This window comes from Ochotona curzoniae, unplaced genomic scaffold (assembly GCF_017591425.1).
Source record: "Ochotona curzoniae isolate NIBS_2020 unplaced genomic scaffold, NIBS_Ocur_1.0 scaffold_2453, whole genome shotgun sequence".
Taxonomy (NCBI): Eukaryota; Metazoa; Chordata; class Mammalia; order Lagomorpha; family Ochotonidae; genus Ochotona; species Ochotona curzoniae.
In genome coordinates, this window is record NW_024467094.1 from 23658458 (window position 1) to 23686249 (window position 27792).

General features: G+C 41.0%; 1 protein-coding gene across 1 annotated transcript in view; it reads right to left on the reverse strand.

The window, feature by feature from the left end:
• ANKFN1 (ankyrin repeat and fibronectin type III domain containing 1) overlaps positions 1 to 27792 on the reverse strand; it is a 140040-nt gene that overhangs the window by 93159 nt on the left and 19089 nt on the right. Inside the window, exons 3-5 of the mRNA XM_041001153.1 lie at positions 25623 to 25833; positions 13011 to 13205; positions 11255 to 11368 (exon numbers count right to left, since the gene is read on the reverse strand). Coding sequence (XP_040857087.1) covers positions 11255 to 11368; positions 13011 to 13205; positions 25623 to 25833 — 520 coding nt within the window. The remainder of the gene's footprint in view (positions 1 to 11254; positions 11369 to 13010; positions 13206 to 25622; positions 25834 to 27792) is intronic.

Below are 27792 nucleotides of genomic sequence, written 5' to 3' on the forward strand. Positions count from 1 at the left end.
TGTGGGGGGGAGCTTTCTGACCCTCTCGTGTGTGTCTAAGGCTGACCCCTATGTACCACATCCTCCCGATCCCTTGGCTTCAGGCATGGATCAGTCTAGCTGTAGTTGTGTCATTTCCCAAGCATCTCCTAGAAGGTGCTCTCTCCACCCCAGTTTCTGCTGCTCTTCCTTCCAACATGGGGATGACAGCAGCTTCCAGATGTTCTTGGTTCATTTGTGAGCCTGGATCATCTGCCTGTAGATCATCCCTTCCTTAAAATACCTTGACAGTTCCAATTGAGGGTGGCTTCTCTTCTCTGCTGAAACGTCACTGATACAAGGAACCTACAGTATTTTTATAATTTGGAAAATTTTTTATTAAAATAACATAGGGGACCACCCTCTACCTCCTACCTCCTGAAAGGAAGCACTCTTCAGGGAGTGAAGTGGCCCCTGAGCTCCCAGACTTGAGGGTGATTATTTTTGTTTCATTTTTGAGCTCTCACATGAAATTAGGCTTCAGGCTAGAACACCTATTTCTTAGAAAAACACACTTTCTCCTGGAGAGAAATTCTAGAAAGCAGTTGCGGGCTATTGGCAAACTATAATACTGTAAAAGGATCTGGCCAGAAAAGATGCAAGAGAAAGTCTCTGTGAGGATAAAGTGGCCTAGAAAGTGGCCTGTCATCTGCAGTGCCAGCTGTGGGTGCAATAGAGCAGTGGTAGACACAGCTGTGCCTGAGTCAGTGTTTGTCCTGAGGGCGGCGGACCTGCCTCTGTGGCCATTGGAGCCTCCTCAGCCCCTGTGGTGTCTGGGCACAGCAAGAACTAGGCTACCAGGGAGTAAGTGACACAGTTTTCTGAGTTTGGGAATGGGTTGGCTGAGTTGGGGGAGGGTTGGGGTGCAGGGCAGACTTGGCATTTACCCTGCTCAGTTCCACTGTTCAATCTCCTCCGATCGACTTCCTTCTTCAGAAGGAAGTGTCTGGAAGAATCTCAGTGGTTGCTGGTCAGTGAAGACCTGTCTGAGGGCTGCCCTCTCGACCAGAAAGCTCTATGGCTCCAAACATCTCAAGGCATTTGTGAAGGGGAGGAGGGCAAAATCAAGTGGCTCTGCTTAGTGGGATATTTGATGACCTTTGCAGTGGCAAGTGTTTTGAAGATGGCAAGCCCCTGGGAGCCAGCCAACTGCATGAAGATGATGCTGTGGGTGAGGGTGGGGGATCCAAGAGCTGTGGATTCCTTATGTAGGAAAGGGGTGTGAGGGCAGACATACCAAATGGTGGCATTGGACAAAGTTAAAAACTGCAGGCTCAAACCTTTGGATCAATGACTGACTTTATCATCTGATACCACTAAATGATTCTTGGGCAGCTGAGTTTGTTTTGCCACTAACCTCCAGGCTCCATCAGTGAGACGATTGTGTTGATCACGTTCATTGTTGCACATCCAGTACTTTGCACAGTATTTGAAGAATAAGTTTTATTCATTGGTTCTGCACTGCTGGCCCAGGAATCCCCCATCACTGCAGGAGCTGAGCTGACCCTGGTCAGTGTTCACTTGCTTGGTGGGTAGAAACAGAGCTGGCATGTAGGAAAAATCCCTGAAGTGTTTGCTGAATGATGAATGAAAGCATGCATGCTTGACTTTATACTCCTTGAAGGTAGACATCATGTGCAGTGCATCTCTGTTGTGTCCATATTACATAGCTGAGGCTCTTTCACAGAGCTGCTGAAGAACAAATAGCATTGCTTTTGTAAAATAACGATAAATAATTCTTCTGTCTTCCTTTACATAGAGCTTTTAATTTCATTGATTTTTCCCTCACCTTCAGTTTAGTTCAACAGTTAACCAGTTTCAGTGCATTGAAGATAGAGACAGTCACAGGACACAGTTTCTTTGTTCACTCACTGTGCCAATATAAGAAAGCCATGTATACAAAGGCATTGCTATTTAACACATTCAATGAAAATAGTATTTGTAAGGAACAGAGTGTCACAGTGCATACAATTAGCCTGGTTCTGTCTGGATGATGGGTGGAATTTAGTGGATGAGTTTATGAAGAAGTTATGCCTAAAGTTTTGAGAGACTATTAGGGATCTTGTAGGCAGAGAAGGAGGCTGGAAGGAAGGGAAGAGCATGTTCAAAGGCCAAGGTAATGCTGAACTCTTCAATAGATTCTTTACCGCAGCATTCTCAGGTAGAAAGAATTTAGCTGGACTCCTCAGAGGATAGTGTGTTCAAATGGCCACAGACCCAGACCTGTCGTTACAAAGCTATTCAAGCACAGGTTGAAGAGTTGAGTCTGTTCAACCATGGGCTCTCTGTGTAGGAGGAAGAGAGCCACATTCTGGAAAGGTTTCAGATGAGGAGTGCTTGTATGAGGACTGGAAACCATGTCATGTGAAGAGCAGTGGGAGGAACAGGGAATATTCATAGCCTGGAACAGAATAACCTAATTAGAGTTGTGGAGGGATCAGAATTGCTACACCTTTGAAGAACTGCTACTCCAGGGGGCTTTTCTGGGTTCTGTGTAGAGCAGAGATAGAATCACCATGAAGTCATGAGAGAGACTCTACATAGTAAACATAAACATTTTTCTGCAGTATAATTTTGACTCTATCTTTGGTAAGTTGTTTTAACGGTTATTTTTTGGTTATTTAAGTCTCTTGAATATTGTATTCAATGTTTGGGGAAGACTGCAAGCTCTCACACTATATTTGCTGTGTCTGTAATACATTTCTTAACTTTTAAACAAAGATTTATTTTACTTGAAAGTCAGAATTACAGAGAGTAAGATGGAGAGACAGAAGTCTTCCATCCACTTGTTTACCCCCAAATGGCCACTATGGATGGAGCTGAACCAATCTACAAGGAGTCAGGAGACAGGAGCTTCTTCTGATTCCCCCTCTTGGGTACAGAAGCCCAAGGCCTTGAGTCATCCCCCATTCCTTTTCCCAGGCCATTAGCAGGGAGCTGGAACAGAAGCGGAGCAGCCAGGATATGAATTTTTTCCCATGTGGGATGCTGGTATAACAGGCAGAGTAGATTAGCATGCTACACCATTGTATCAGCTCCTGTAATGCATTTCTTTTGTCCATACCAATCTGGTTTTAAAATGAAGGATATGAGCCATAAGAGTAAAAACTCCTATTATAGTACGAGAAAATCTGCTCTCTTGAGCAGATGTCTCATGTACAGAGCTCGTTAGGCTCAGGCTGGGAAATTTCCTCTGAGGCAAATGTGAAGGTAGAAAAGAAGATGGGAGACTGAATTTGGGGTAGATTTGCATTAGTAGGTTTGCTAGACCTCGGGAGACCCAAAGGCTGACTCTTGCATTTAATTCACTGAGATAAGTAGTATAGCCCAGGACCTAGAGCAACCGTGTCTTGGTTCACATAACCTGCCCTGCCCCTCTATTAAACAACCTTAAGCACATTTCTTAACCTCCCTGTGCCACAGTTTTCTGAACTATAATTCAGAGGTAGTAATATAAACTGAAGATTTGTAGTAAGGATTAAGAGGGTTAACACACTTTGAGTAAGAACACAGCCAATTATGTAGTAATTGCTTATTATATATTGCTATTATTCCCCAAACCTTAAGTGCCATAAAGACAAGCTTTTGTTTAGTTAGTTATAAACCCCTTGATTAGAATACAGTCTGACATGTAATTGGTGACACTGAATTTTTAGTGAATAAACAAAGTACCAGTTGCATATATATATATATATATTGGGTTCTAGCCCAAGTGCTAGAAATACCAAGAGTGAACAAATTCCCTGCCCACATGAAGCTTAGTATGGTGGGATGGGCAGCCATTAAGAACATGACTGCATGTTCTCATCTTAGCAGTGCATCAGAAATCACCTAGTGGCTCTTGAAAAAGGCACCCATGTTGGCACAGCAACCCAACGAAGACTGATTTGATCAGTCTTAGAAGAGCATCTGGTATGTATCCCAGTGATTAATGTGTAGCTTTGAGAATTTGTGTTCAAAATATTCTCAGTCTACCATGAAATTTTTTCCCCCATGAAACATCTAGCAGTTGAAAGTGGGGAAATATTGATATGTTTAGAATAGAAGGATGATAAGTTCTAGAATAAAAATCTATTGGAATTTAAAAATCACATAAGTGGATGTTCCCAAGTTGTAAACATTGTTTTTAAGAAAATGTGGAGGTCATGATATAATTTATAATCATGTACATTACAAACTTATACTTTGTAATATAATGTATAAGGTCTGGTTTAGAATAAATAATTAGAAAATTATTTTTAAAAAGATTTATTTATTTTTGGCGGAAAGGCAGGTCAAATTTATAGAGAGAAGGAAAGACGGAAAGATTCTCCACCCACTGGTTCATTCCCCAAGCTGCTGCAAAGGTTGGAGCTGAGCTGATCCAAAGCCAGGAGCCAAGAGCTTCTTCTGGGTCTCCCACGTGGGTGCAAGGTCCCAAGGCTTTGGGCCATCCTTGGCTGCTTTGCCTGGCCACAAGCAAGGAGCTAGATGGGAATTGGAGCAGCCAGGACATGAACCAGTGCCCATATGGGATACCAGAGCTTGCAAGGTGAGGATTTAGCCAGTGAGCCATTACATCAGGACCAGAAAATTACTGTCTTTGGGAATGACTTTGCTTAGTGCCCCAAATATTCAGTGAGTAGGAAAGTGGGAGAGATAGTGTTCCAGCCTTAAGAGTCATTTATGTGCACAAGTCCTTTATGTGCACAAGTCCTTTGTGCAATCAGTCCTCACAAGGAACTGATTTAGGAATAGAAAGTAGTCAGTATTACTGAAATGCAGCAGGCAAGGGGATGAAATGAAAAAGAGCAGGTTCTTGCCTTCAAGGAAGTTGTATCTTAAGAAATTATTAGAATATCCAAGTGTTTTCCTGTTGCCTTAATTGTCTATAATTTTTACATATGTCACAGTTAAGAAGAAACCTGTAGAGAAGAATCCCTCACCAAATAATATAGAAGCCCAGTTGCATGTCACTTAAGTAATTTATATACATTTTGAAATAGCAGATATGCTTTCACAAGTATGTTGGATTAAGTTAATATTAGATTACAAAGTCTGAGTAAGAAGAAGTAACTTGGAGATTGGATGAATATGGCAAAATAACATGTATACTTCCCTATCTTTTCTTCCAAATGCTTTAAAATGCAAAGTAGTACTTTAAAATTCATCTGTTAGCTATAGAAATATGAGAAAATGAATCATGTTCATTTCTCTCCTACAAACCAGAAGTCTGTTCTTTATTTCTACTAATTGATCATTTCAGGAGTGTTGTATAAATGGACTCATACAAAGCCTTTCAGATTGGCTTTTCATTTGTTATTGTGTGTATATGTTGATTCATTCTATTACTTACTGGTGGTCCATGGTCAGAATATACCACAGTTTGCTTAACATTCTCCAACTGAAAAATATCTACATTATTTCTGCCTCTAGGCTGTTAAATCCTCTTGAAGAACTTGTGCAAGTTGTTGTTTGAAATGAACTTTTATTTGTTAGGATAAGTGCTTAGTAGTGCAAGTGGTAAGTTATGTAGTAATTACATTTAGTTGTTTAAGAAATTATCAAACTAGTTTCTGGAATGACTGTGCCATTTCCAACAGGTCCTTGCCAGCATTTGGTGTTGTCACTATTCAACATTTTTCCCCACCATGACAGGATTGTAGTAATATTTCTTTGATGTTTTGATTTGTATTTCGCAGATGCAAACTCAATAAGTTATCAGAATATAGTAGAAGAGGAGTAGAGATTTCTCTGCGAAAGAAAAATAGATACTATGAAAGGATCATTCTAATGGAATAGAGAATGCAACGACAAGTGATGTGAGAAAGAGGAAAAAGTAGTTAAGAGATTTGAGGAAAATAGCAAAGGAAATTAGCTTATAGTTGACCTTGTAATATCAAAAAGTATGCATTTACATTGTAAATTATTGACAACTATAAAAAGAAAGATAACTGTTTATAAAACATGGGAGTTAAATGAATATGTATTAATAAAGAGTTAAATTCTCTGTTTATAGTTACAATTGCATAGATAAAATTTATTGATAAGGCAATAACAGCCATACAAGCATATTAATTACAGAAGTAGTTACTAAAACTAGTTAAAAGTCTAGTTATCCTTCTACCTCTGCTTTACATTCTTGAAAGAAAAGATTCTGACAAGTAACCTAGAGACACATATGAGGACTACAACATAAAATAGAAAAAATTAGAGTGTATGTCCATCAGAATCACATCTATATGGAATAGCAATACTGTACAACTATTAACAAAAGGAAAAGATCCCCATACCCTGACATGGAAAGAGATACATATATTAAGGGCTGCAGAAATAGTATCATTGAGTTGAAAAATTAAAGTTGTCAAATTAGGCATAGAGTGTTACAATATTTATATTAGGATATATGAAATATCGCTGTGTATAGTCATGCATCATGGAACAACTGGGATATATTTTTAGAAATACACTGTTGGCCATGAAGTATGCTGTGCAAAGGAGTTAGGGCAGCCCTTGGAATGCCTCAATTCCCATAGGCGTGCCAGTTTGAGTCACAGCTATTCTACTTCCAATCCAACTCTTTGTCAATGTGCCTGGGAGCAGCACATGATATCTCCAAGATTACAGAGCCTGGTACCAATGCAGGGGAGCAGGTGGCTCCTGATTTTGGCCTAACCTTGGCTGTTACAGCCACTGGGGAGTAAACCTATAATTGGTTTACCATCTCTACCTAAGAAATTCATTGTTGAATAATTTTGTCACTGTTTAAATGTCATAGAGTAAACTTAAGCAAACTGAGATGGCTACCGCATCACTAGACAGTATGACCTTATGGGACCACTTTATGTGTAGCCCGTTACAGAAACATTACTATGTGGTACACGGCTGTAGGCATATGTGAGGATATTCAAGATGTTCAAGAACATTAAAAAATTGTTTTGGTACAAAAAATTCTGAATCCATGTGTACAAGAGCCTCAAAGTTCATGGAACTGTACTTGATGAAAAAGTGCGTGGCTTTGAGGAGTGTGAGATAGGGGGAATGGAGGAGGTCTTTTTAATACGATTGTTTGTGGGCTGAAAGTTTTCAAAAGTACTGACAAGTCGCTAATGCTGTTTTTAAAAGGAGATTTATTTGAAAGGCAAGGTGAAAGGCAGAAAGGAAGACAAGTTACACCCACTGGTTCACTCCCCAAAATGCGCCAGTGCTCAGGACAGGACCAAGCTGGAGCCACAGACTCATCCTGGTCTCTCACGTGCTGGCCGAGACCCATGTGCTTCAGCTGTCATCCAGGCATAGGAGCAGGAAGCTGGATCCGGAGTGGAACAGGCAGAACTTTAAACAGGCTCTCTATGTGGGATTTGGCTATCCTCCCAGGGATCTCAGGGGCTTACTTTGCTATTCCTCCTTGCCAGTTCCACAAAGGTTATTCTTTACATTGTATCTTGCTGCAAAGATTTTTAAGGTAGTTCACAAAATGGTTAGAGAATAAACCTGCTGTATCCTGACTATTTGGCAATTTGTAGAGAATGTAGAATAATCAAATATGCAAAAGCTTCACTAGCTTGGAATGATTCCTGGGATAGTTTCCCCTTCTGCTTTTAATCATTCTTGCGCTTGCTGCACCTGTGATTTTCTCTCATCGTATGTCCAGTTGCTTAGTCACTCAGCTGACGTCCATGTTTTCACCCACACACAAAAAGAGCTACTTTCTTTGATGTCATGTCCTTTGGGTATTTCCCCTTTTTTTGTTGAAGGGGAAATGAAGAATAACTTCAGTTATTCTCATTTGCAAATCTTTGGCATCACCCCCTTTTCTTGTCTTCTGAAAAGATTACTCCACTAATCAAGTTATTATCAAGTTGACATATCAAATTCATTATAAATGATTGGCCCTGGTGGTTTAAGTGTTCAGATGAGGAACAATTCCTTTGTGAAGCTGAGATGCCTCTGGGAATCTCTCTGGAATTCTTTGACTTCTTTTTCTGAGAAAAGAGACTGGAAGTGATGGTTGGAAAAGCACTGATTTGGTCTCCGCAGAAGCGGATACGTGACCAGCTCCTGCAAGACACTGGCAGTCTCTACAAGAAGTACTTTTTAATTTAAAAAAAAATTCAATGAAAGGGCAGCCCAGCATTTTGGTATTACAGGTCTTAATACAGAGGAAAACTGTGTGGCAGTTTGTAATTAGCGAGGGGATAGGTGGAGAGAGAGGTGGGGGAGAGTACCATGTGCTACTCACAGCCCTGCAGCGACTACTGCAGCATCTTAGAATTTAGCAGGCTCTGAAGGTGTGACCACTTCAAGCCCTACTTTAAAAAGAAAAAAAAGCTGTTAAACATATGATCCCTTGAAGGGAAGACAGATGCTACTGTATCTGTTACACGATGCCTTCCTACCTAGCATCCAGTTCTGCAAAGAGCAGCGATTTTCAAAAATGTTTTCTGCTTTGGACCAAGAGAGAAATAGCATGTAACCTGCAAATAGGGGGTTCCCACAGGTTTCTCAAGACAGTAAAGAAAATATGTGGAGCCAACTTGTGTGAATTGACGGAGCCCAAGAGCATCTTAAATGATTGCAGTTTTTCTGTGTAAAAGCCATTAAGATGGATGAGATGGGACCCAAAGATCCAAGGGCTCTTGGAATCTGAGGAGGAAGCCCCTTTGAAAACTTGCATGAGCTCCACGAACCTTGCTTTTCTGCACCCAAGAGGAAATGCCAGCAGAAAGATCTAGCGGGTCTTACTGAAAAGTGTTTCCTGGGTTTTAAGCTCAAGTTGATTCCTTTAATCTCCAAGCTGACTTGGCATTTGGCCTCATGCATGGCCCTCGGGGTCTAAGGAAGGTTTAGAAAGAGATGCTCTTACAAAAATTCCTGTATATCAATAAACTTATCAAAACATGTTGATGAGTACAAACAAATGAGAAAAGGTAGAAGGATCCAGATTTTCTTTTAAATACACACTGGTTTAAACATGAAGAGGGAAAACACTCAGTTGTCAAAATAGGCTTGAGGTTTTGCTGCACCCAGAAGTTCTGGAGAGTAGGAAGAGGTGTTTTTGCCAAACCCTAAATGCTGCAGGGTAAGCTTTCCCTCTAACCAATTAGATAATTACCATTTCATTTTGTGGAGACCTCCATTGTTTCTTCTTTCAAAAAAAAAAAAAGATAATGATTAGCTTTGTCTCAGGGTAATTTTGCTAATGTTTTCATAATTAATTACTTCACCCTCTGAATTACAAATGCTGTTGCTGTCTCTGTGGGTGCAGGAGGCTGCCAGCTGTTTTAAATAACCCTTAAAAGTACTCAGGTTAAGGACTCAATTTATGCCGTTAGAAATGAACCCAAGGATGCCTAACTCCATAATGCAACAGATAATTCTTATAATGCTTAATTAATCCTCTCTAGTTACTAACAGAACCCACTTGTGACCTTTTGTTTTAACCTCACCCAGATGCAAGTCTCCTGAGAATGAGAAGTGTTAATAGGTGAATGCTGATAGAACTTGCTGGCATTATGGCCAAGTATTAAATAGCTGACAGTGTGCATAAATTGGCTCCTGATGGCTCACTGATCACATGGCTGGAGGAAATGTCAAGCTGGGCAGCACTGCTAAAAACCCTCCATCAAAATCCTGAGAGAGGTAGGAAGTAAGACTAGCATCCATAATTAACGTTGCCTGCAAACACTCTGAATTCCACACGAGACAGCCAAGGGAAAGTATCAGGATTGAGTCAAAGGATGAATGATTCAAAGCCAAGGCTATTTTGAGTGACTTCTTTCCTCTGCTGTTGCTAGCATCTTAAAACTACCTTTTCTTAGACTGGACTTCCAATACACTCTTACTGCAAACAGAATGGAGTTGCCTAGAAAATTCGAAGTACCCCAGAAAGCCAGTTTATAAGCAGAATAATGGTTTCAGAGAGGTATGAAGTTCTGCTTGGAGACAAGCTCTAGGAAGGGGGAAAATAGTCATGCCGTTGAGGCCCTGTTGCAGTTCAAGGGAGCGACAGTCCCCTCCCCCCCCCATAGTTTCTGTCCACCCTGTGACCTGGCAAGATATTTCTGTATGTTCCTGTGAATTGGAGAACTAATTTCATTCTTTTTCACCCTATTCAAGAGTCCACATATTGTGACTGACATCGTCATGAGTCTTCAGAGGCCACATCTGCTAAGTGGGAATCATGATAATGACGAACTCATATGGCAGTTATGAGTATTAAACAGAGTCCATACATATACACGCTTCAAACTATGCCTGAAATATAGGAGGCTATGTAGAAGAACTGACTTTTAGTAACACCTCTAAAATCACTTTCTCCTCTGGGTCATGTCCTGCCACTGTAGCCAGGTCATGTTGTCATGACCTCTATTTTGAATGGTTTCCTCATTATTGTTCTTGCTCTGAATCCATGTAACTTCCATTACATCAAAGGCACTACTGACACTTCAGCTTTCCAGGTCTACCTCTGATCTCCTCCTCTATCACCCTGCAGAATTCATCATAGAAAGTGCAAACTCCTTAGCCTTGATTTCAGGCCCCACTCTTCTTGTTGGCCCTCATCCCAATCTTGAAACTTAGTTTACATACACTCTGACCTCCAATAGAGCCAACCTCCTTTCCCTTCCCCATCTAAATTCTCCTCTGAGCTCAGCATTTTGTTGCTTTTGTGGCTATGTTTTTCATCCTGTCCTTTTGGAATTTATCTCCCTCCCCCCAGTACCTTCTAGTTCAAATCCGAGCCATCTATCTACAGTCAATCCCAAATGCCAACCTCCGCTCTGGGGCATTTCCTGATTCTACCATTTTAATCATTCCCTTGTTCTTTCTGACCCCTGGGGAACCTTATCTTGTTGGTTTTGTTACTGAATATTGGTTGCCTGGTTTATAGTTGTCAATTTATATGCTTCTTATTCAGCATGTTCCACATGCACATATCTCAGTTCCTTGGTTAGTCTGATTCCCCATTGTGTCCTACCCAGGCCTGCCCACCATGCTCTGCATGGAATGATCCCTCTGCAAGCAGGAATGGAACATTAAGGGGTATGAAACAGCAGCCCAAACTTTCCTGTTTCTTGTCCTTTCTGTTAATTACTCTCAGCCACTTTACTGCTCTTTCATGTATGTATGAAAGTATTTCAACTCCAAGAGTAAGGGGGATGAAAACAGTCCTACCGTACAGAAAAAAAAATGCATAGTTGATTCTCCAATGACAGATTCTCAGAAGCAGCAGTGAAAAATCCCTGGAGTACCGTACCTTTGTATTTAGTCACCACAGCTGCATTGACACTAAGAGGCTCTTGGAAGGTGACAGTGAGGGCTGTGCTGCTCGTCACCATGAGGCAGGCATTGGTGGGCACCTCAGGGGCTCCTGGGATGGAAAGGAAAGACAGATTTTTCCAACAGTGTTCCTGAATTTTTGAAGCACCCTGATATTTTCATTAGAAGTCTCGCTACCCCCCTCTTTTGGTCCTTGTTGCCGGTGACTGTGGTGGTCTTGGCTGCCTGTTAGAATATCTTGTGAAGGGGCAAATAATGCCAGAGAGGCCCTCCCAGAGTCCCTTGCTGATCCTGTAGGCGATTGTGCTACCTGAGTGAAGGGAAGGGCAGTGACAGCAGGCTCCTATGCAACAGACAGGCCCTTCTATTTCAAAAAGTAATTGCACATAAATCATCCCTATAGAATCTTTTGAAGCCCTACTGGGGAGAAAGTCATAACACTCCCACTTTTGAATAAGGGAACTGCAGCTCATAGAGGAGGCCAGATTCCTTGTTAAAGAGCACAGTGACGAAACGCAGCCAAGAGCCTGTGGCTGCGATGTCTGACTTGAGCTCTGCCAGTGTACATTTCTAACTTACCTTGGTCTCCAACAGCTCCCATTACATCAGGCAGTGTGTTCTGAGAAAAAAATGTATGGACAGATGTCAGGCTCCCTAGTCTCAAGTTTTAAAGGACCAGTGATGGTTTTAGGTACTCCCTAATACCCTGAAAAAGGTGTTTTATAATTCAGAAAATTATGAAAAATAGCATCAGGTATAAAAATAGGTCTGTTTTTGGTGTTAATCTCTCCTAAGTGAGGTGTAATCATAAAGGTATTTATGAAGGCAATTGCTAAATTTCTTAAAAATTCCATGTATCAGCATGGCTGGAGGTTGTTGATCTTGAAAGAATCTTTTATTAGTGAATCTCAAGTAAAAATTAGGCCCAGATTTGATACTTAAGGCACAGAACTACAACACAAGTTTCACTGTGTTTGGTCTTTATCTATATCACAATTAAGATTTTTGAGACTAACAGTCTCAATGTGAATGAAGCAACATTACCATTGCATTTAGAACTTCGAGTTTTATTTTTGGTTGTTTAAATCTCCTTCTAGAATGACATTTGATATTTCACAAATATTTGGATTTTACATTTTTATATCAGGTTATATATAGAGGTACTCTTAATGCTAAAGAATATGATTCAGAAAGAAGCTGTCTAACAAAGAACTGGTAGAGATGAAGTGCAGACAAAAGCATAATTCATGGGTTGATGGACTGTCCTTCTCTGTGGCCTGTATTAATTGAAGTTCAGTTTATTGCTCTATATAAAAAATGCAGTTGAGAGCTGAAAACAACTTAAACTTGAGCTTGAAGCAGAAACTGGACAAATAGGCAGACAAATATTTTTCCACCTCCACATCCCAAAATATAGCCACTTAGGGCATCAGACCATCCAGGTCATTAGGCATTAGGGCGTAGCGGGTGGAAAGCGCTAGATGAGTGCGACATGGTGGAGGGAGGCCAGAAGCACCAAGGCCTCATGACTGTGGTCAGAGAACCTATCAGGAGCCAGAAAATCAAGCAAGACAAAGACCCTTTTACAGCCTCCCGGAGTCCTTGCTCCAAACAGGCTGACAACGGCCATCCATGACTCTGTAGAGTTGGAAAAAAATCAGGAAAAGAAGGCCTGGCTGTCTCAAACCAAAGTTCAGTCTAGTTAAATGTTCAAGTCCTCTGCTTGTACTCACGGGCATGTTCGAAGCCTGTTTTCATACGTCGGTAGAGCCGGTATTTCCACTCCCAAGCTTTCAGCTGTTTCTCCTTCTCTGTATTGTCCAGAGTGAATCCTTCATTCTCCAGCTGGGCAGAGAGCTCACTCACCCTCTGCTGGGCTTCCTGGACCAGAGTACTGAGATGCATTGCTCGGCTTTCCAGGCTGACAACTGGAGGGAAAGCAATGGGAATGGGATGATTGCTTTTCTTTTTTGTTGGGGGGTCGTGGGTAGCTTTGGCAGTGTGTGTCTGAAAGTCTACTCTGGGTTTCAAAAAAATTCCTGAGGAAGAATTCCTGAATTTATATATAATGTGTTACAATAGGGTTTTTGAGTGACATTTATCATTAGATTAAGTGATTAATTCATCAAATTAAGATATCCCCTTTGCCTTCTGGCCCCTTTGTGATATGCACCCAGTTAATGGCTTAGTAAAGCTAATTAGGATTCTACCATCAAGTATCCAAGAGGACCACTTGGTATCCACATTGCACACATTTTGTAGGGACACGTAGGGGCAAAAGCTTTGTAGGGCCAGGAAGGTCTGCAGAAGAGCTATCCATCAGACAAGTTGCATTCTGCTAAATTGTTATTTAGGTTGGCTTAGTAGAACCAGATTCAGATTTTCTATTCTTGTGGTAGTCTTTACAATATGCAAATTTTGCATATGTGTCTTTTAGACACAGTTTGTTATTTTGTTATTATGCTAACAAAGCATACCACTATTGCTGACATCGTTGAGCTAATCATTTTCAATGGCTGGATGACTGGTGAACTAATATATTGATCTTTGGTAAATTTTTGTCTTAAAAAAACCCTATCTTCATTGTATTTGAAAGGCGGGGGTGGGGGGAGGAACAGGGAGAAAGAGACAGTCATATACACAGGGAGGGAGAGAGGAAAGGAGGGAAAGACAAAGGTCAAAAGAGGAGAGTCACAGAGAGACTTTCCATCCACTTGTTCATTCTCCAAATGCCTGGGGTAGCGAGGGCTAGGGCCAGGCTGAAGCCAAGATGTTACACCCCAATCCAGGTCTCCTGTATAGGTGGCTATATTCTTTGAACAGCCCCCTGCTGCCTCCCATGGTACTTACTAGCAGGAAGCTGGAGTGCAAGTGGAGTAGCTGAGAATTGACCCAGTTACTGTGATACAGGATTCTGGTCAAGCAGTTTCTCATCTAATATACAAATGCCTACTCCCAGTGACATCTGTAATTGCGATTTGGATCCTAGGAGTGTCTCCAGACATGGCAAGAGCGTATGTTATGCAATCCCTTCTTGTCCAGGAAGGCTGTAGAGTCTCATATTCATATTGTACTTGAGGTATGATTACTGTTTGATGTGTATCATACTATTTACCTAATCCACCTTAGTGTGACTGATTGTTCCAGTCAATGTTTCTTGTTCTTGGGCTAAACTCTGGGTTTGCTTCTTGTGATCTATTCATGGCTGTTATGCACGTGAGAGCCTGTCTAGGTAGTCACTTCCGAGTATTCCCTCCTGCGTGGAGATGAAAAAGCAGACACCTTCAGCGTGAGAATGTGCTAGGACATCACACAAGCAACGCAGTAAATCAGAATCAAGGTCTGTAGATCTGGTGAGGTGCGTTTGATGTTCCCCGTGACCAAAACAATATTTCCCCCTGGATGGTGGGAAAGAAACCTAACCATTTTATTCTTCCAGTGAAGGGGGAAAATTTTATGAAGATAACTCAAGCAAAAATGTGTTAGGTGTATTTTGAAATGGAAATTAGGTGGTTATATATTCATATTCTCAGGGTTCATAGGCATGTTTGCATTAATTACAGGAAATGAATACTAATTTATTATTGCCCCTGCGCACCATCAGTCTAAATTTATTTACAGATGAGGTCAATGAAAAATTAGTCTTTTTTTCTTTTCTTTTTTCTTTCTTTTTCAAGTTGCTGTTTAGAACACTCAGGACTGTGTTTGGCTGCAGATTTGTCATGGTTAATGAATGTTGCTGTAGCAGTCAATCATGTACTCTAAATACTGTCACACTTTTTTTTAAAGCCTCAGTCATGAGCCATGACAGAAAAATAAACAAATAAATATAAAGCTAAAAAACTCTTTCACTGAGCAGCTACACTATGCAGGGTCCCCCGGGAAGCCTAAAGGAGGCCAGAATAAATGATACTATAAGTGCTGTGGGCGTAAGGAAGCAATGATGGGGTATAAACGTGGAGGTTCTGGAGAGAAAAAAAAAAGTGCACACAACACACGCGTGCACACACACACTCCAGTGGAAAAATTGGCAATATTAGTAGCCTCAAGGTGCAATTTCCTGGAGCAGTGAGATTGACAAGTCAGTACTAAATGCTGTTAATTTAACTAACTTCAGATTAATGTTAAGCGTCTGCTATGACTGAAGCCCTCAAACACAGTCTCATTATAGCTTGCTGGGAAGGTCCTAAATATAGGCATTGACAGTTTAAAACAAATTCGTATATATTTGTGTATTTTTAGACATAGGTTAGGCGTCAGAGTTTGTGTCACAGTTTTCAGGTTGATTAATTGACCTAGTAACTACACCCTCTACCCACTGCCCCCCTCCTTCTTCTACGCCAAATTATAGAGAAAATGGGGGAATTGTCCTTGTTAAGTGATTCAGTGGGCCTTTTATTGTAAGCCCGATGTTTGAATTGCATGCATGCGTCAACACTTGGGCGATAGACACATGATTTATAAAAATAAATTTTTCTAATACTATGAAATCCCTCCTATTAATTTTTATATCCACAACCGTTATTATGGGTGTGAATTCCAGGTGGCATTTCAGATGGACAGCTTCTCTTGCACTGTGCTTGGCTCCTTCCACACAACCCGCTTGATTCTGTGCTTTCCCTTGGCTCTTAGGCTTGCAACTTGATGCGATTCGCATTTTCTCTCTCCAAGGTAAAACATTTTCTCTTCACAGACTAACAAGGGCGCATCATCGACTTGTAGAGTCAGATTAGCTTTCCCAGTTTCTTTAGATCCTTGGGATTTCAAACTCCGAGGGCGTGGGGTGGTGATGGTGGGTGGAGTGCAGTGCAGTGGGCACCTGTGAAACTACAGAATGAATGTAACTTCCTTAGAGTATCAAACTTTACACTCCAATCTTGCTGAATGCCTGTTATTTAAAAAACTTAAGACACCTATTACGGAAGAGAATAAAATTTCTCAAAATGGATTTTTTACAAGAAATCTTAGGAATGATTTTTTTTTGGGGGGGGGGGGACTAAGGCCCCAGGTACCCTTGCAACTTCACTCACCTGTCAGTTGTGAGAGGTAATTGCATGGATGAGAAATAAATCTTTATTTTTCTTCTTTCCCAATGGGTTTTCAAAATAAAACACTGTTTTGAAAAATCTCTTTTGTCTACAAAACCCACTAGCCTTTCAGGTAATCACGCTTCTTCCTATTACTAATGATGTATCTCACTGCCAATACAAGTATCTGTTCAGATGAGATAATCAACCTAGCAAGTCAGGTTAATGCATTCCAGGCAGAAGCAAGTAAATATGATAACTATATCTGACTTCAATTCAATCCTGAGTAGGAGTATGGTAAAATTATTATTTGACACCTTGGAAATTGTTCCGGGAATTTGATTTCTATTTTTGCAACCTGAAAATGGAAAGCTTTTCAGCCTAAACTTTTGCCTGTATAAATTCAATAAATAGGCCCTGGCACAGTAGCCTAGTGGCTAAAGTCTTGGGATCCCATAAGGGCACCGGTTCTAATCCCAGCAGCCTCACTTCCCATCCAGCTCCCTGCTTGTGGCCTGGGAAAGCAGTCAAGGATAGCCCAAAGCCTTAGGACCCTGCAACCCACATGGGAGACCCAAGGAAGCTCTGGGCTCCTGGCTTCAGATTGGCTCTGGCTATTGCGGCCGCTTGGGGAATGGATCAACAGGCTGAAGATCTTCCTCTCTTTCTTTCTTCTCTGTATATCTGCCTTTCCAATAAAAGTAAATAAATCTCAAAAAATTCAATAAACCTACCTTGGAAAGTGTGATCATGTATGCATGATATTCTTGGAAATCTAAAAGAATTCAGTATCCAGTGCACTTTCTCTTAACCAAATGGAATGCAAATTGATCCCATATTTGTATGTTGTAATTTTTTATTTATTTTTACTTGAAAGAGTTAGAGGGAAGGAGAGACAGAGAGACGTATCTTCCATCTGCTGGTCTGCTCCCCAAATGACCACAACAAGGACAGCTGAGCTGATCAGGAGTCAGGTGCTTTTTCTGATCTTCCACATGTTTCCAGGTGTCCAAGGTCTTGGGCCATCCTCTGCTGCTTTCCCAGACCATTAGCAGCAAGTTGGGTAAGAAGTGGAGAAGTGAGGACTTGAACCGGTGCCTATACGGATGCCTGTGACGCCTTGGTCCCTGTATATTGCACTTTTCAAACTGCCATCTATTTGGCACTCTGTTGGTGAACCTATTTTGACTGATTGGGCTTAGATAATAGCAAGGCTGTGTCCTTTTGGGGATTCATTTTCTTGCTAATCCACTCTCATTGTCTTGGGTTCATTCCTCTTTCACCCATTGAAGGAATTCCTCTTGAACCTAGGGCTCTTGATCTGTTTGCAGGGTTTGTCTTTTCCCTCAGTGCAGCTCTTCACTTCCCCAGCCTAGTAACCAGGCCTTCCATCAGGCGCAGCCAGCACAATAGAGGGTCTGTGGGTGTGTGGTAAGCAGTCAGCCTGGGCAAGACCACTAAGCAGCTCCTGAAACAGTCTCAGTGCTATTGTGGTGTGTAATTATCAACAGCATGGCTACCACCCAGGGATTCTGAGGCGGGGGTGGGGAAGGAGGGGTTTGTTACAAGACCTATCCAGCTAATGAACTATGGGATGGGGGTGGGGTAAGGTGGGAATGTCATTTCCAAAGGATACAGTTATGGGTAGTTTAAATCTGAAGATAAATAATGATCAGGGATTGGATTTTTCTTCTTTGCCAGAATCTAACTTTATAGATCGCTTCATTTTGCCCTTGCCTTATCTTTGGTGAATTTAGATCCAGTTGATAATTGCTTAAAAATGGAAAACATTTGGGAAAACATGTCAACTAATTTTAGTTTTTTAATTGATGTATTTAGGGAACAATTCATTTGGGTTGCTCGGGAAAAATCTAAAAATGAATATATTAAACTGTTACTAATATTGCCATTTTGAAATGTAGCAGCAGCTTTTCTATCAATATTAGCATTTTTTTTTATTAATGAGAGAAATGAGGCATTAAGACAATCATTTAAGCTCAGTGTGAGAACGACCCTTGCAATCAGCTTTGGATGCTGCTTTCCATAATGCCTGTGGTCCTGCATAATTTTGCACTTGAGGGCCCGGTACAATGGCTCAATTGGGTAATCCTCCCCTTGCAAGTGTTGGGAACCCATTTGGGCACTGGTTTGTGTCCCAGCTACTCCACTTTCCATCCAATTCCCTGCTTATGGTCTAGGAAAGCAGTGAATAATGGCCCAAGTGCTTGGAACCCTGCACCCACATGGAAGATCAGGAAGCAGTGGCTTCGGTTTGGCTCAGGTTTGGCTACTGCAACCATTTGGGGAGTGAACCAACAGATGGAACATCTTTCTGTCTCTTCCCGCCTCTGTAAAAATCTGCCTTTCCAATAAAAGCAAATCTTAAAAAAAAAAAAAAAAAAGGCAGGCCTTACCCAATTTCCCATAAGTCTGAATTGTAGAGTTTTGTTAGTACTAAGCAGAAATAACGTGTTCTCCTTTAAAATGGAGCAATGTGATTTAAGTGTTTTGTTTCTGTAGATCAAATACTACCTCTCAGGAATGTCTGATTCTAACCAGTTACTATGCAAGCATCTCATGTACAATAAAAATAGCACCTATTATCTCACAGAAGATTCTTAATTAGTAGAGGCTTGTATTTTTATTAATAGCATACCCATTGATTTTATATCTTTTGGCGGTATACAAAAGCAAATCAAAGTACTATTAGAGAGCTATATGTTCTTCTAGCAAAACAAAACAAATTTTAAAAATCCTGCCAGATTGAAAACTTTCAATTTCAGCTATGGTTTAGAAATATATAATACTAGCTGTATCGCATTTGACCTCATCTGTGTATTCAAGGTACAAAACAGGGTAGTGATGTCGGTGTAAAGTTTGCATTATGAGATAATGTCCTCTGGACAACAAGAATGGCTGTTAATAAATTTCTCTGCTGTTCATACGTGATAACCATCTACAACTTCAAAACTGAGTTGTCTTAGATTGGAATGTCAAATAACAGAGGCATTCAAATAGTTGAATGGTTTATGTTAAAAAAACAGGGCAACTTAGTTCAAATTTATTTATCTTGATCAGGCTCAATACTCAGAAATCACATAAGTCTAATTGGTTGTCTCATTTTTGGGTTTTCCCAGGACTTTGAGAATGTGATCCAAAAGGGTTTTAGAGATCCAGATAGTAAAGGTTTCTTTTTTATTGTGGAAATTTCTTCGCTTAGAACTCATTACACCTGTGCATGTGGTTCTCCCCTGTGTCTTTGCAGCAGAGCATGAATTCACAATGTCTGTACTGTTAGGTTAGGTAGTAGCTAGGAATTTCCTAAGAAACCAGCACAAGTGATCCAGCAAAGGGATTTCTGCCATGTCTCATCAAACTCAGAAGCAAATGGACATATAAAAGAAACACACAAAAATAAGAACTTTCTGACTCCATACACTTCCTTTTACTCTATACTAAGTATTTGATTTTTTTTCCCCCTGTGGGTATGTGACTTTTGTCTTTGTGTTAAGACTGATGGGGGAAGTCTGGATGCTGCCAGACCTATAGCAGAGGTGGGTGTTGGGGCGTCTGGGGATAACCTGAATTATGAAAATGTGCATCTCCCCAAGAAACAGGAGTACAACAGAAGACACTGTTCAACTTTATCTGAATATTTTAATTTTTGATGAGAATATATTCTGTTTTGCAGGCACACTTAACAAAAGAAAGACGAGACAACTCTTCAAAGGAGGAAGATCTTCCATTTGCAACCAGATGGGTGCAGCTGGAGGCTGTAATGCTCACAGAAAGGTAAATGTTGTCAGATGTTAGATTCACGCGAGATCCAAAGGAACTAAAAATGTGGAAACAGAGGATAGAGTGTGTTTGCCAAGGCCTTGTAGAAACATATTAATCAAAGTGTACGAACTTCCAGTTACAAGATGGACAAGTGCTACTGGTATAATGTACCTCAGAGGTAGTGATGGGTATGTTAATTTGTGATAATTACTTTGCAATGTATGTACTATGAATGTGGTCTTTGTGTATCTCATTACAATAATGTAAAAAAAAAAATAGAACTACTACTATGATTTCTTAGTATTATTGACTGGAACATAGCCTGCATCCCTCTGATACTTAATTATTTGGAAATTTTCAATTTACTTCATCTGCAGTAAAATAATCCTGTTCCTAAGAAATAATATATCCACACTCCTCCCCAAGAGAAGCAGTGTGGGATTCATTCAGCAACTATTGAGTAATTTTCAGGGGATTTAGTGATGAATGAAACAGACATGTTACTTTCTTGGTCCTCAGGCAGTGCCAGAGAAGGTGACAGGTCACCAGGAAGTGTAGAGAAGTGGGGGTATGGGAGATGTGGGAGAGTACAGCCAGAGGAAAGGGAAGAAAGGCTAAAACTGAGAAGTATTCTGCTATTGATAAATAGCATAAACAGAACAATCATTAGGTCATATCCACAATGAAATTCTGCAGTGATGCATGGAACACAGCAACAGTGGTGCTATGTGGAAAGTACCTGTAGTATAAACTCCTGGAAGACTTAAAAGTCTTTTTTCAGTACATTGCAAGTGCATGTGTATGTGATCATTGTATCTCAATGGCATAAGATAGATTTGTCAGGAAGGCTAATATTTTACTTGAAAATTTCTGAGTACTAACACATGTTAGACCACATGAATGACAAATTTATAGATTGTAGATTGCCAAAAAATTAATTTCTTTACTGTTTAGAGGGCCTTAATTATGTTAAGTGCTGGCAGTGTTCAGCAAGGGATGACCCACATGGACAGGTCAGTAAAGGCCTCCTAGAGACTGGAGGTGGGATGTCAAAGAGTGACTTAAGAACTGGGGGCTAGGATGTGAATTAATTAGAAAAGGGAGCAGTGTTTTGGTGTCTTTGCAAACCGTAGTTGTTCAGTCGAGCAGGAGTCACAGCGACCCTCAATCAGTGGTTCATAGTCACAGGTATTCTATATTACTCCTGAATGTGGGTTTTCTGAATTATAGTTCTTTTAGATTTTTAAAAACATTTTTTAAGTCTTTGTGTATTTGAAAAGCAGAAAGAAATCTCCCATGTGCTGGTTCATTCCCCAGATGGTTGCAATGGTTAGAGTTGAGCCAGGCTAGACTTGCAGTTTCTTCCAGGTCTCCTACATGGGTGGCAGGGGGCCAAGAACTCGGGCCGTCCTTTACTGGTTTCCCAGATGCATTTGCAGGCAGTTGGATTAGAGGTAGAGTACCTGGGATTTAAAGTGGTGTGATATGGGACGTTGGTGTTACAGCAGGCAGCTTAACCTGTTAAGCCACAATGGCGGCCTCAGGCTTTTTAGATTCTATACCTGTTTCCTAAGCTCTGCATACTAGTCTACAAGAAGTATTTATGGGATTCTGCTTCAGTAATGGTAGCTTTTTGTTTGTTTAAGAAATGAGTGATTGTGCTGCTAGCTTAAAGGTAGGAAGAACAAAAGAAAATCCTAGAATAAAGATAGCCAGTTCACCGAGTGATTAGGCTGGTGTTCTTTATATATTTAAGCTTAGGTCAGTGTGAAAGTTTGGATGATCTCTTGCTATGAGTAAGGAAACGTAGATGGGTTGTAGCCATGTTGAGAAAGAATATCTCTGTGGATAGCTCTATGACGGAAGAGAGCTCTAATAGGAATTAGGAGTAATTCCCTAAACTCATCTGTTGCTCTGATGCCTGTTAAGGAATGAGGTTACAGAGGGTTTTTTTCTGCCTTGTATTGGAATCTTTGGGCAGGGGCCTGCTTACAGAAAAAGAATACACAGGGAAGCAAAACAAGAATATTAACTATATTAGAAACCCTGTACTCCGCTTTAGAAGGCAGATGATAGGAAGGAATTGAACATCTGTTATATAAGAGCAAATGTGTTAAAGCTTTTCTTTGAATATCAAGGCATTCAACAAAGAAGGTATGGGTTTAAATTATGGCTCCCAGCTCCTATCAGCTTTGCAGTATTGGATAAAGTATCTGACTTATTCCAGTTTTTTCACTGAAAAGATTAGGGAAGTAACTCCTAGCATACCAGGCAAGTAAGATGATTAGAAAAAAGCTATTTTTGTAGTATGAAACACTCAACAAGCTTTATGTCTTTGCTATTATTTTTCCTCTTCTATCCTGCCTCTAGCTTCTGGGGAACAGTCTGAAGCATGTGTCTGCTTATCTGGTTCTGGCTGGAGGAGAGATGTTTCTCAAAGGCTATCTCATTCTCTGGTCGCACAGAAACAATTCTGCTTTCTTCTTGATCTGTAAAATGAGTTAAAATTCCTTAAACACTGTGTTCTATCTCGCCTCTCTCCAACAGAACGATGAAACACACCATACAATTTCAGCAAACAGTACAAGGAAAAGATGCAGGGGCCTGGTATGTAGAGCCTTCCATACTGATGATCTGGAAGGGCAGGCTGTTTGTGCAGAAGGAGCTCTGGTAATGGCATTGTGTAGATTTGGGTTTAAATTTCTGAACTTTCTGTCCATTTGCTAGATATGTGACCTTGTATTAGTCACTTAGTCTCTCAGAATCACAAATGCTTCCTCAAAGTACAGTTAATAATATCATCATTCAAGCTTAATATGAAAACCAGAAATAATTAATGTGGAGATATCATAGGGTCACAGTCCTCACTGTTTTTACGTCTGGGAATCTACATGTTACCACAGCTTTGATTTCGTGGGTGGTATGAGTGAAGTGTCTGATTTCATGGAGCTGAAGGCTGGGCTTATCTCCCACTGTCGGTCAGTCTTTTCAGCTTCATGCTGGTAACGTGGTTATCATCCCAGAGGGAGTCAGGAAAACCAGGGATCTCTTGAACAAGTTTGTTTTTGGTTTAGCTAGGTATTTAGTACTCAAGTTCTCTTATGGAGCTTTAATTATGCACGAGAGGGATTTGGGAGTTTGGGAGTCTTACTCCGCTCATGGAAAAGGCAGAATGCTTTGTAACTTCTCAGGTAAGGGCCAATGCTTCCCCCATCCTGAGCAGGATGGCCGTGGCAACGGGAGAATGAATGGTGTCCTTGTTCTTGCAGAATGGGGCCCATTCTGCATGTTCCACCTTCAGACCCTCTGACAGTCCCCCCTCTGCCCACTCTCTCTGGATCTTTAGGACAGACAGTATCACAGAATAACTCAGAAGACATGCCATTTCAGTTCACATCATGTGTCCATGCTTTCAAATCTTCCCTTTTCACTAAAAATATGCAGCAGTCTGATTACACGGCTCTTTGGAGGAGCCCAAATCCCCATTCTATTTGATAATGCTGTGCTAAGCTTGGCATTTTTAAAATAAGGTTTTCTGACAAAAGGATCTGCCCCTGTACCTAGTCTTCGGGTGGCAGTCATTACAGAAAGCAGGAGCAAAGATGTGACCTCAAATTACATCATTGCATGCTTTTCTTTAATCTTCTGGGCCTCACCACTTGGAAATAAGTGAATCAGTACAAGTGAAACTGTTTGAGTTTGTCTTTTTTTCTCTCTTAGGAAACAAACAAAAACCTATGGCTCAGAGCCATTGTGATCACTGGGTCAGAGATTTGCACCAAGGGAAATGTGAGTACCGGCCTCCTGATGTGAGGCTTCCAGGAGTCAGTACGTGGGAAGTGACGCAGATGGTGCGTGCACCAGGGTGACTACTGCAGGATACTGTAGCTCTCACTCCTGGGCGGGCGGTGCTGCTGGCTCCAGGGCACTGCTGGCTCCAGGGCACTGCTGCCTCTGCAAGCACTATCAGCTGGACCGCAGAAACCCATCCAGAGAGCAGATAGCCACAGAACACCATATCTCACGTGACTTACACGAGATAATTGAAATGTCTGGCAAAGGCAAATCTAGAGAGAATAGAGGAGATCCTGGAGGGTATAACTCAAGGGTGCGGGTTTATTTATTGTTTGGATGATGAAAAAATTCTAAAGTCATCTGTGCATACATTAAAATCCATTGAATGATGTGCTCTACACGGATGAATTATACAGTAAATGGATATCGTAAGTTTTACCTGTTCAACATTACTGTCATGACCAATCCAAGAAACTGCATCTGTCCCCTGCACCCATGAAATAGTCTCCTAACTGGTCTTTGCACTGTCCTAAGTGTCTTCACAGTGCATGTACCACAGGACACTGTGGTACTGATGCAAAGCACAATAGGCCGTATGCATACGTGACTATTTCACCACTATCTCATTATTCCCAACAAATCGGAATGGAACTTGTGGCCTTAGGTTCTTCATGAGTTGGTCCTCGTGCCTTCTTCCTCAGCCTCCATTCTCCCTGTGTTTATTTTGCTTGTATTATACTAACAGTCTTGCCCTTCAGCATGCCAGTTCATTCCTGCTGGTTCCAACAGCTTTCTGTTTGCCATTCACATGCCTGAGAATTTGTCCCTTCCTTCCCATGAGCTATTTCGTAAAGATCAGAGAACCTTACAGAGAACCTATTCCTGGCCCACTTTTTTTTTTTTTCAGTTATCCATTCTTCACCAATGTCTATTTCCTTGCCTACAGGAAGTCTCCCTCACTAGTAAGTAAACTTTAGAATAGAGCTTTGCTCTTATTCACCAGTATGTTTCTAGCTCCCAGAACAGTGCCTTCAGTTTGTGTAATGAAAAATGGAAAGAAGCAAGCTACCACATTGACTGCAGAGGCACCAATACAAACACATGCTCATCAGGCTCATTCTTCATCTGTGTGTACTTCCAATTCTAGAGCCTCTTTTGGGGTAGCTCACTTATTTTTGAAGCTTAGAAAAAAAATGTTCAGGGGTAGAGAGGAGCAGGTATTTGATGTAGTGTTTACGATGCTGCTCGGGGTACCCAAATCCCATATAGGAGTATCTGATTTAAGCATCAGTTTCCTGCTAATGCACATTCTGCAAGCCAGAAGGTGATGGCTCAAACATTTGAGTCCCTGTCACTCAAGTTGGAGAGCCTGGTGGAGTTCCTGGCTCCTAACATCAGCCTACCTCAACCTTGGCTGTTGTAGGAAATGTGGTGATGTGAACTAGCACTTGGAACTTTGGTGTTTGTCTCTCTCTCTCTGTTTCTCTGTGTTCTAGGTCTCTCAACCGTTCAAACAAAATGAAAATTAAAAATCTTAGGCGGGCCTTTCTCAATGCCATTCAGCCTATTCTACTTAGAAAACAACTTGAAGATTTCATGAAACTTTATAAAAAAGAACGAAGACATTTCAGAGCCTTTGTTTTGCCATCCATTTCTGGTCTGAAGGTCAGCAGTATTGTATTGGGGACATGGAGATGGGGTCTAGGTTGAAGAGGATCTGTTTTTGTTCTCAGGTTTACTTACAGTGTGGGCTCTCCTGGGCCCCTGTCCTCAGGAGAATCCTAGCAATGGGCACATTGTTCGTCATGATGGCAATGTCCAGGGGTGTCAAGCCCTCACTGTTGGGTGTGTTGAGATCTAGTTCTTCCGCTGTGTACTGATACAGGAGGATCTGCACAGCATCAATGTCCTGCTGTTCAACGGCCTCAAACATGGCTTCATTGCCTTGGAAATTCTGGGGAAGAGTGGAAATAGGTTAGGCAACTTCACAGAACAGTATGTTTTTGCAGCTTAAATATTTGGAAGCGTACGTTGCCTCAGCAACTGCATTATCTTTTCTTTGTCTGCATAATTCTTCCTTTGAAGGAAAAAAAAAAGAGAGAAGGACAGAGAGCTCTTCCATCCACTGCTTCCCTCCCCAAATGGTCTCAAGTGCCAGAGCTGAGCCAATCCAAAGCCAGAAGCGTCTTCCTGGTCTCTCCCATGGGTGCAGCCTGACCTGTCCATAAGTAAAGGCAAAAATCAGTTCCTCAGCCAGTCTTGTGTGGATATTGTTTGATAGGAAATTAAAAGGTATTCTATGGGGCTGGCTGGCATAGAAAGTAAAACTGCCTGTGGTGCTGGCATCCCTTACGGTGCTGGTTGGAGACCTAGTTGATCCACTTCCAATCCAGCTCCTTGTTAATGCACCTGGGAATGTGGTGGAGAACGGCCCAAGTGCTTGGACCACTGCACCCACACTGGAGATCTGGAAGAAGCTCTGGACTCCTGGATTTGTTCTGGCCCAGCACTGGCTATTGTGGGAATTTAGGGAGTGAACCCCAATGGGTTCCATCCCTAGTGTGTGGAAGCACTGTACTTCACTAACTCTGACATCCAAATAAGAAAATAAAACCAAATTATAAGTACTGTATGATGAAAGTAGCACATGGTCATATAAATTTGGTAAACACTGGATTAAACAGTTACTCAACTGTTTAACTGTAAGAACTCTTAGGTCCTTGGATCACTTTAAAGTATTTTATTACCTTTCTTTAACTACTTTTGGAATGGTGTTCCAGAGGACACAGTGTGTGAAAATGCTGGCAGAGACAACATTAGCACAGGTGGTTTCACTTGTGACTATCTTGAAATTGAGAGTACACTGGTCTATTTTCTCTCAAAGCTACCTCTTCTCTCCAAACCCAGATTTCCTTACCATTTCATTTTCTGAATCACGGCAGTGACCTGTTACTGGTTTTGCTCCCCTCTAGCCCATGCTCCATGGTGATTTGGAGCAACCTTCCTGAAATATATATACTATATATCACCCTGTGTACAAATCTACATTTAGCTGTCTGGCCATAGTCCTAGACTTTTTGGTGTTCTAATTGCATGCTTTTTCAGTGCAGAATCCCAACCATTGACCACCTGACAGTTTGAACCCTGAGATTTAGGGCTTGGGAAGACAGAATATTTATAGAGCACACTTATCCTACAGAAGAAAAATACTAAATACTAATACCTTTGGAAAGATTTTTTAAAGGATGAATGCTAAACAAAGGCAAAGAGTTCTGCAGTTCTTTCAAATTGATACTTTAAGAGCTTATAGGAAACTTGGAAAAAGTTTTCATGCCTAGAAAAATTTTCCAATCCTTTCAATGTTTTGTTATTCTCATTGTAGAACTTTATCATATCCTTGGTTCAATTTATCCCAAGGTATTTAAATATTTTAGTATTTTTTGTGAATGGGACGTATCTTCCAAGTTCTTAGCTGTGGCATTGTTTACGTATACAAATGGTACTGATTTTTTGTGTGTGTGACTTTATATCCAGCAATTTTGCCAAACTCTTCTGCATTCCAGTAATCTCCGTAGTGGACTCTGTTGGTTCTCTTACATGTGGGATCATGTCATCTATGTGCAGGGATAATTTGAATTCTTCCTTTCCTGTTTCTATTCCTCCTGTTTTTTCTACACTAATGGCTTTGGAAAAAAGCTTTCAGAACTCTGTTATTGGTAATGGTCAGAGTGGGCATCCTTGTCTGGTTCCTAATCTCAGTTGAAATACCTCTTGCTTCTTCCCACTCAGTGTGATGTGATGATGTAGGCTTGTCATTCATTGCTTTCCCTATTTTGAGATACATTGCTTGTATATCCAATTTGCTCACAGTTTTTCATTTTTTTTTTTTAGTATGAACAGATAGTATATTGTT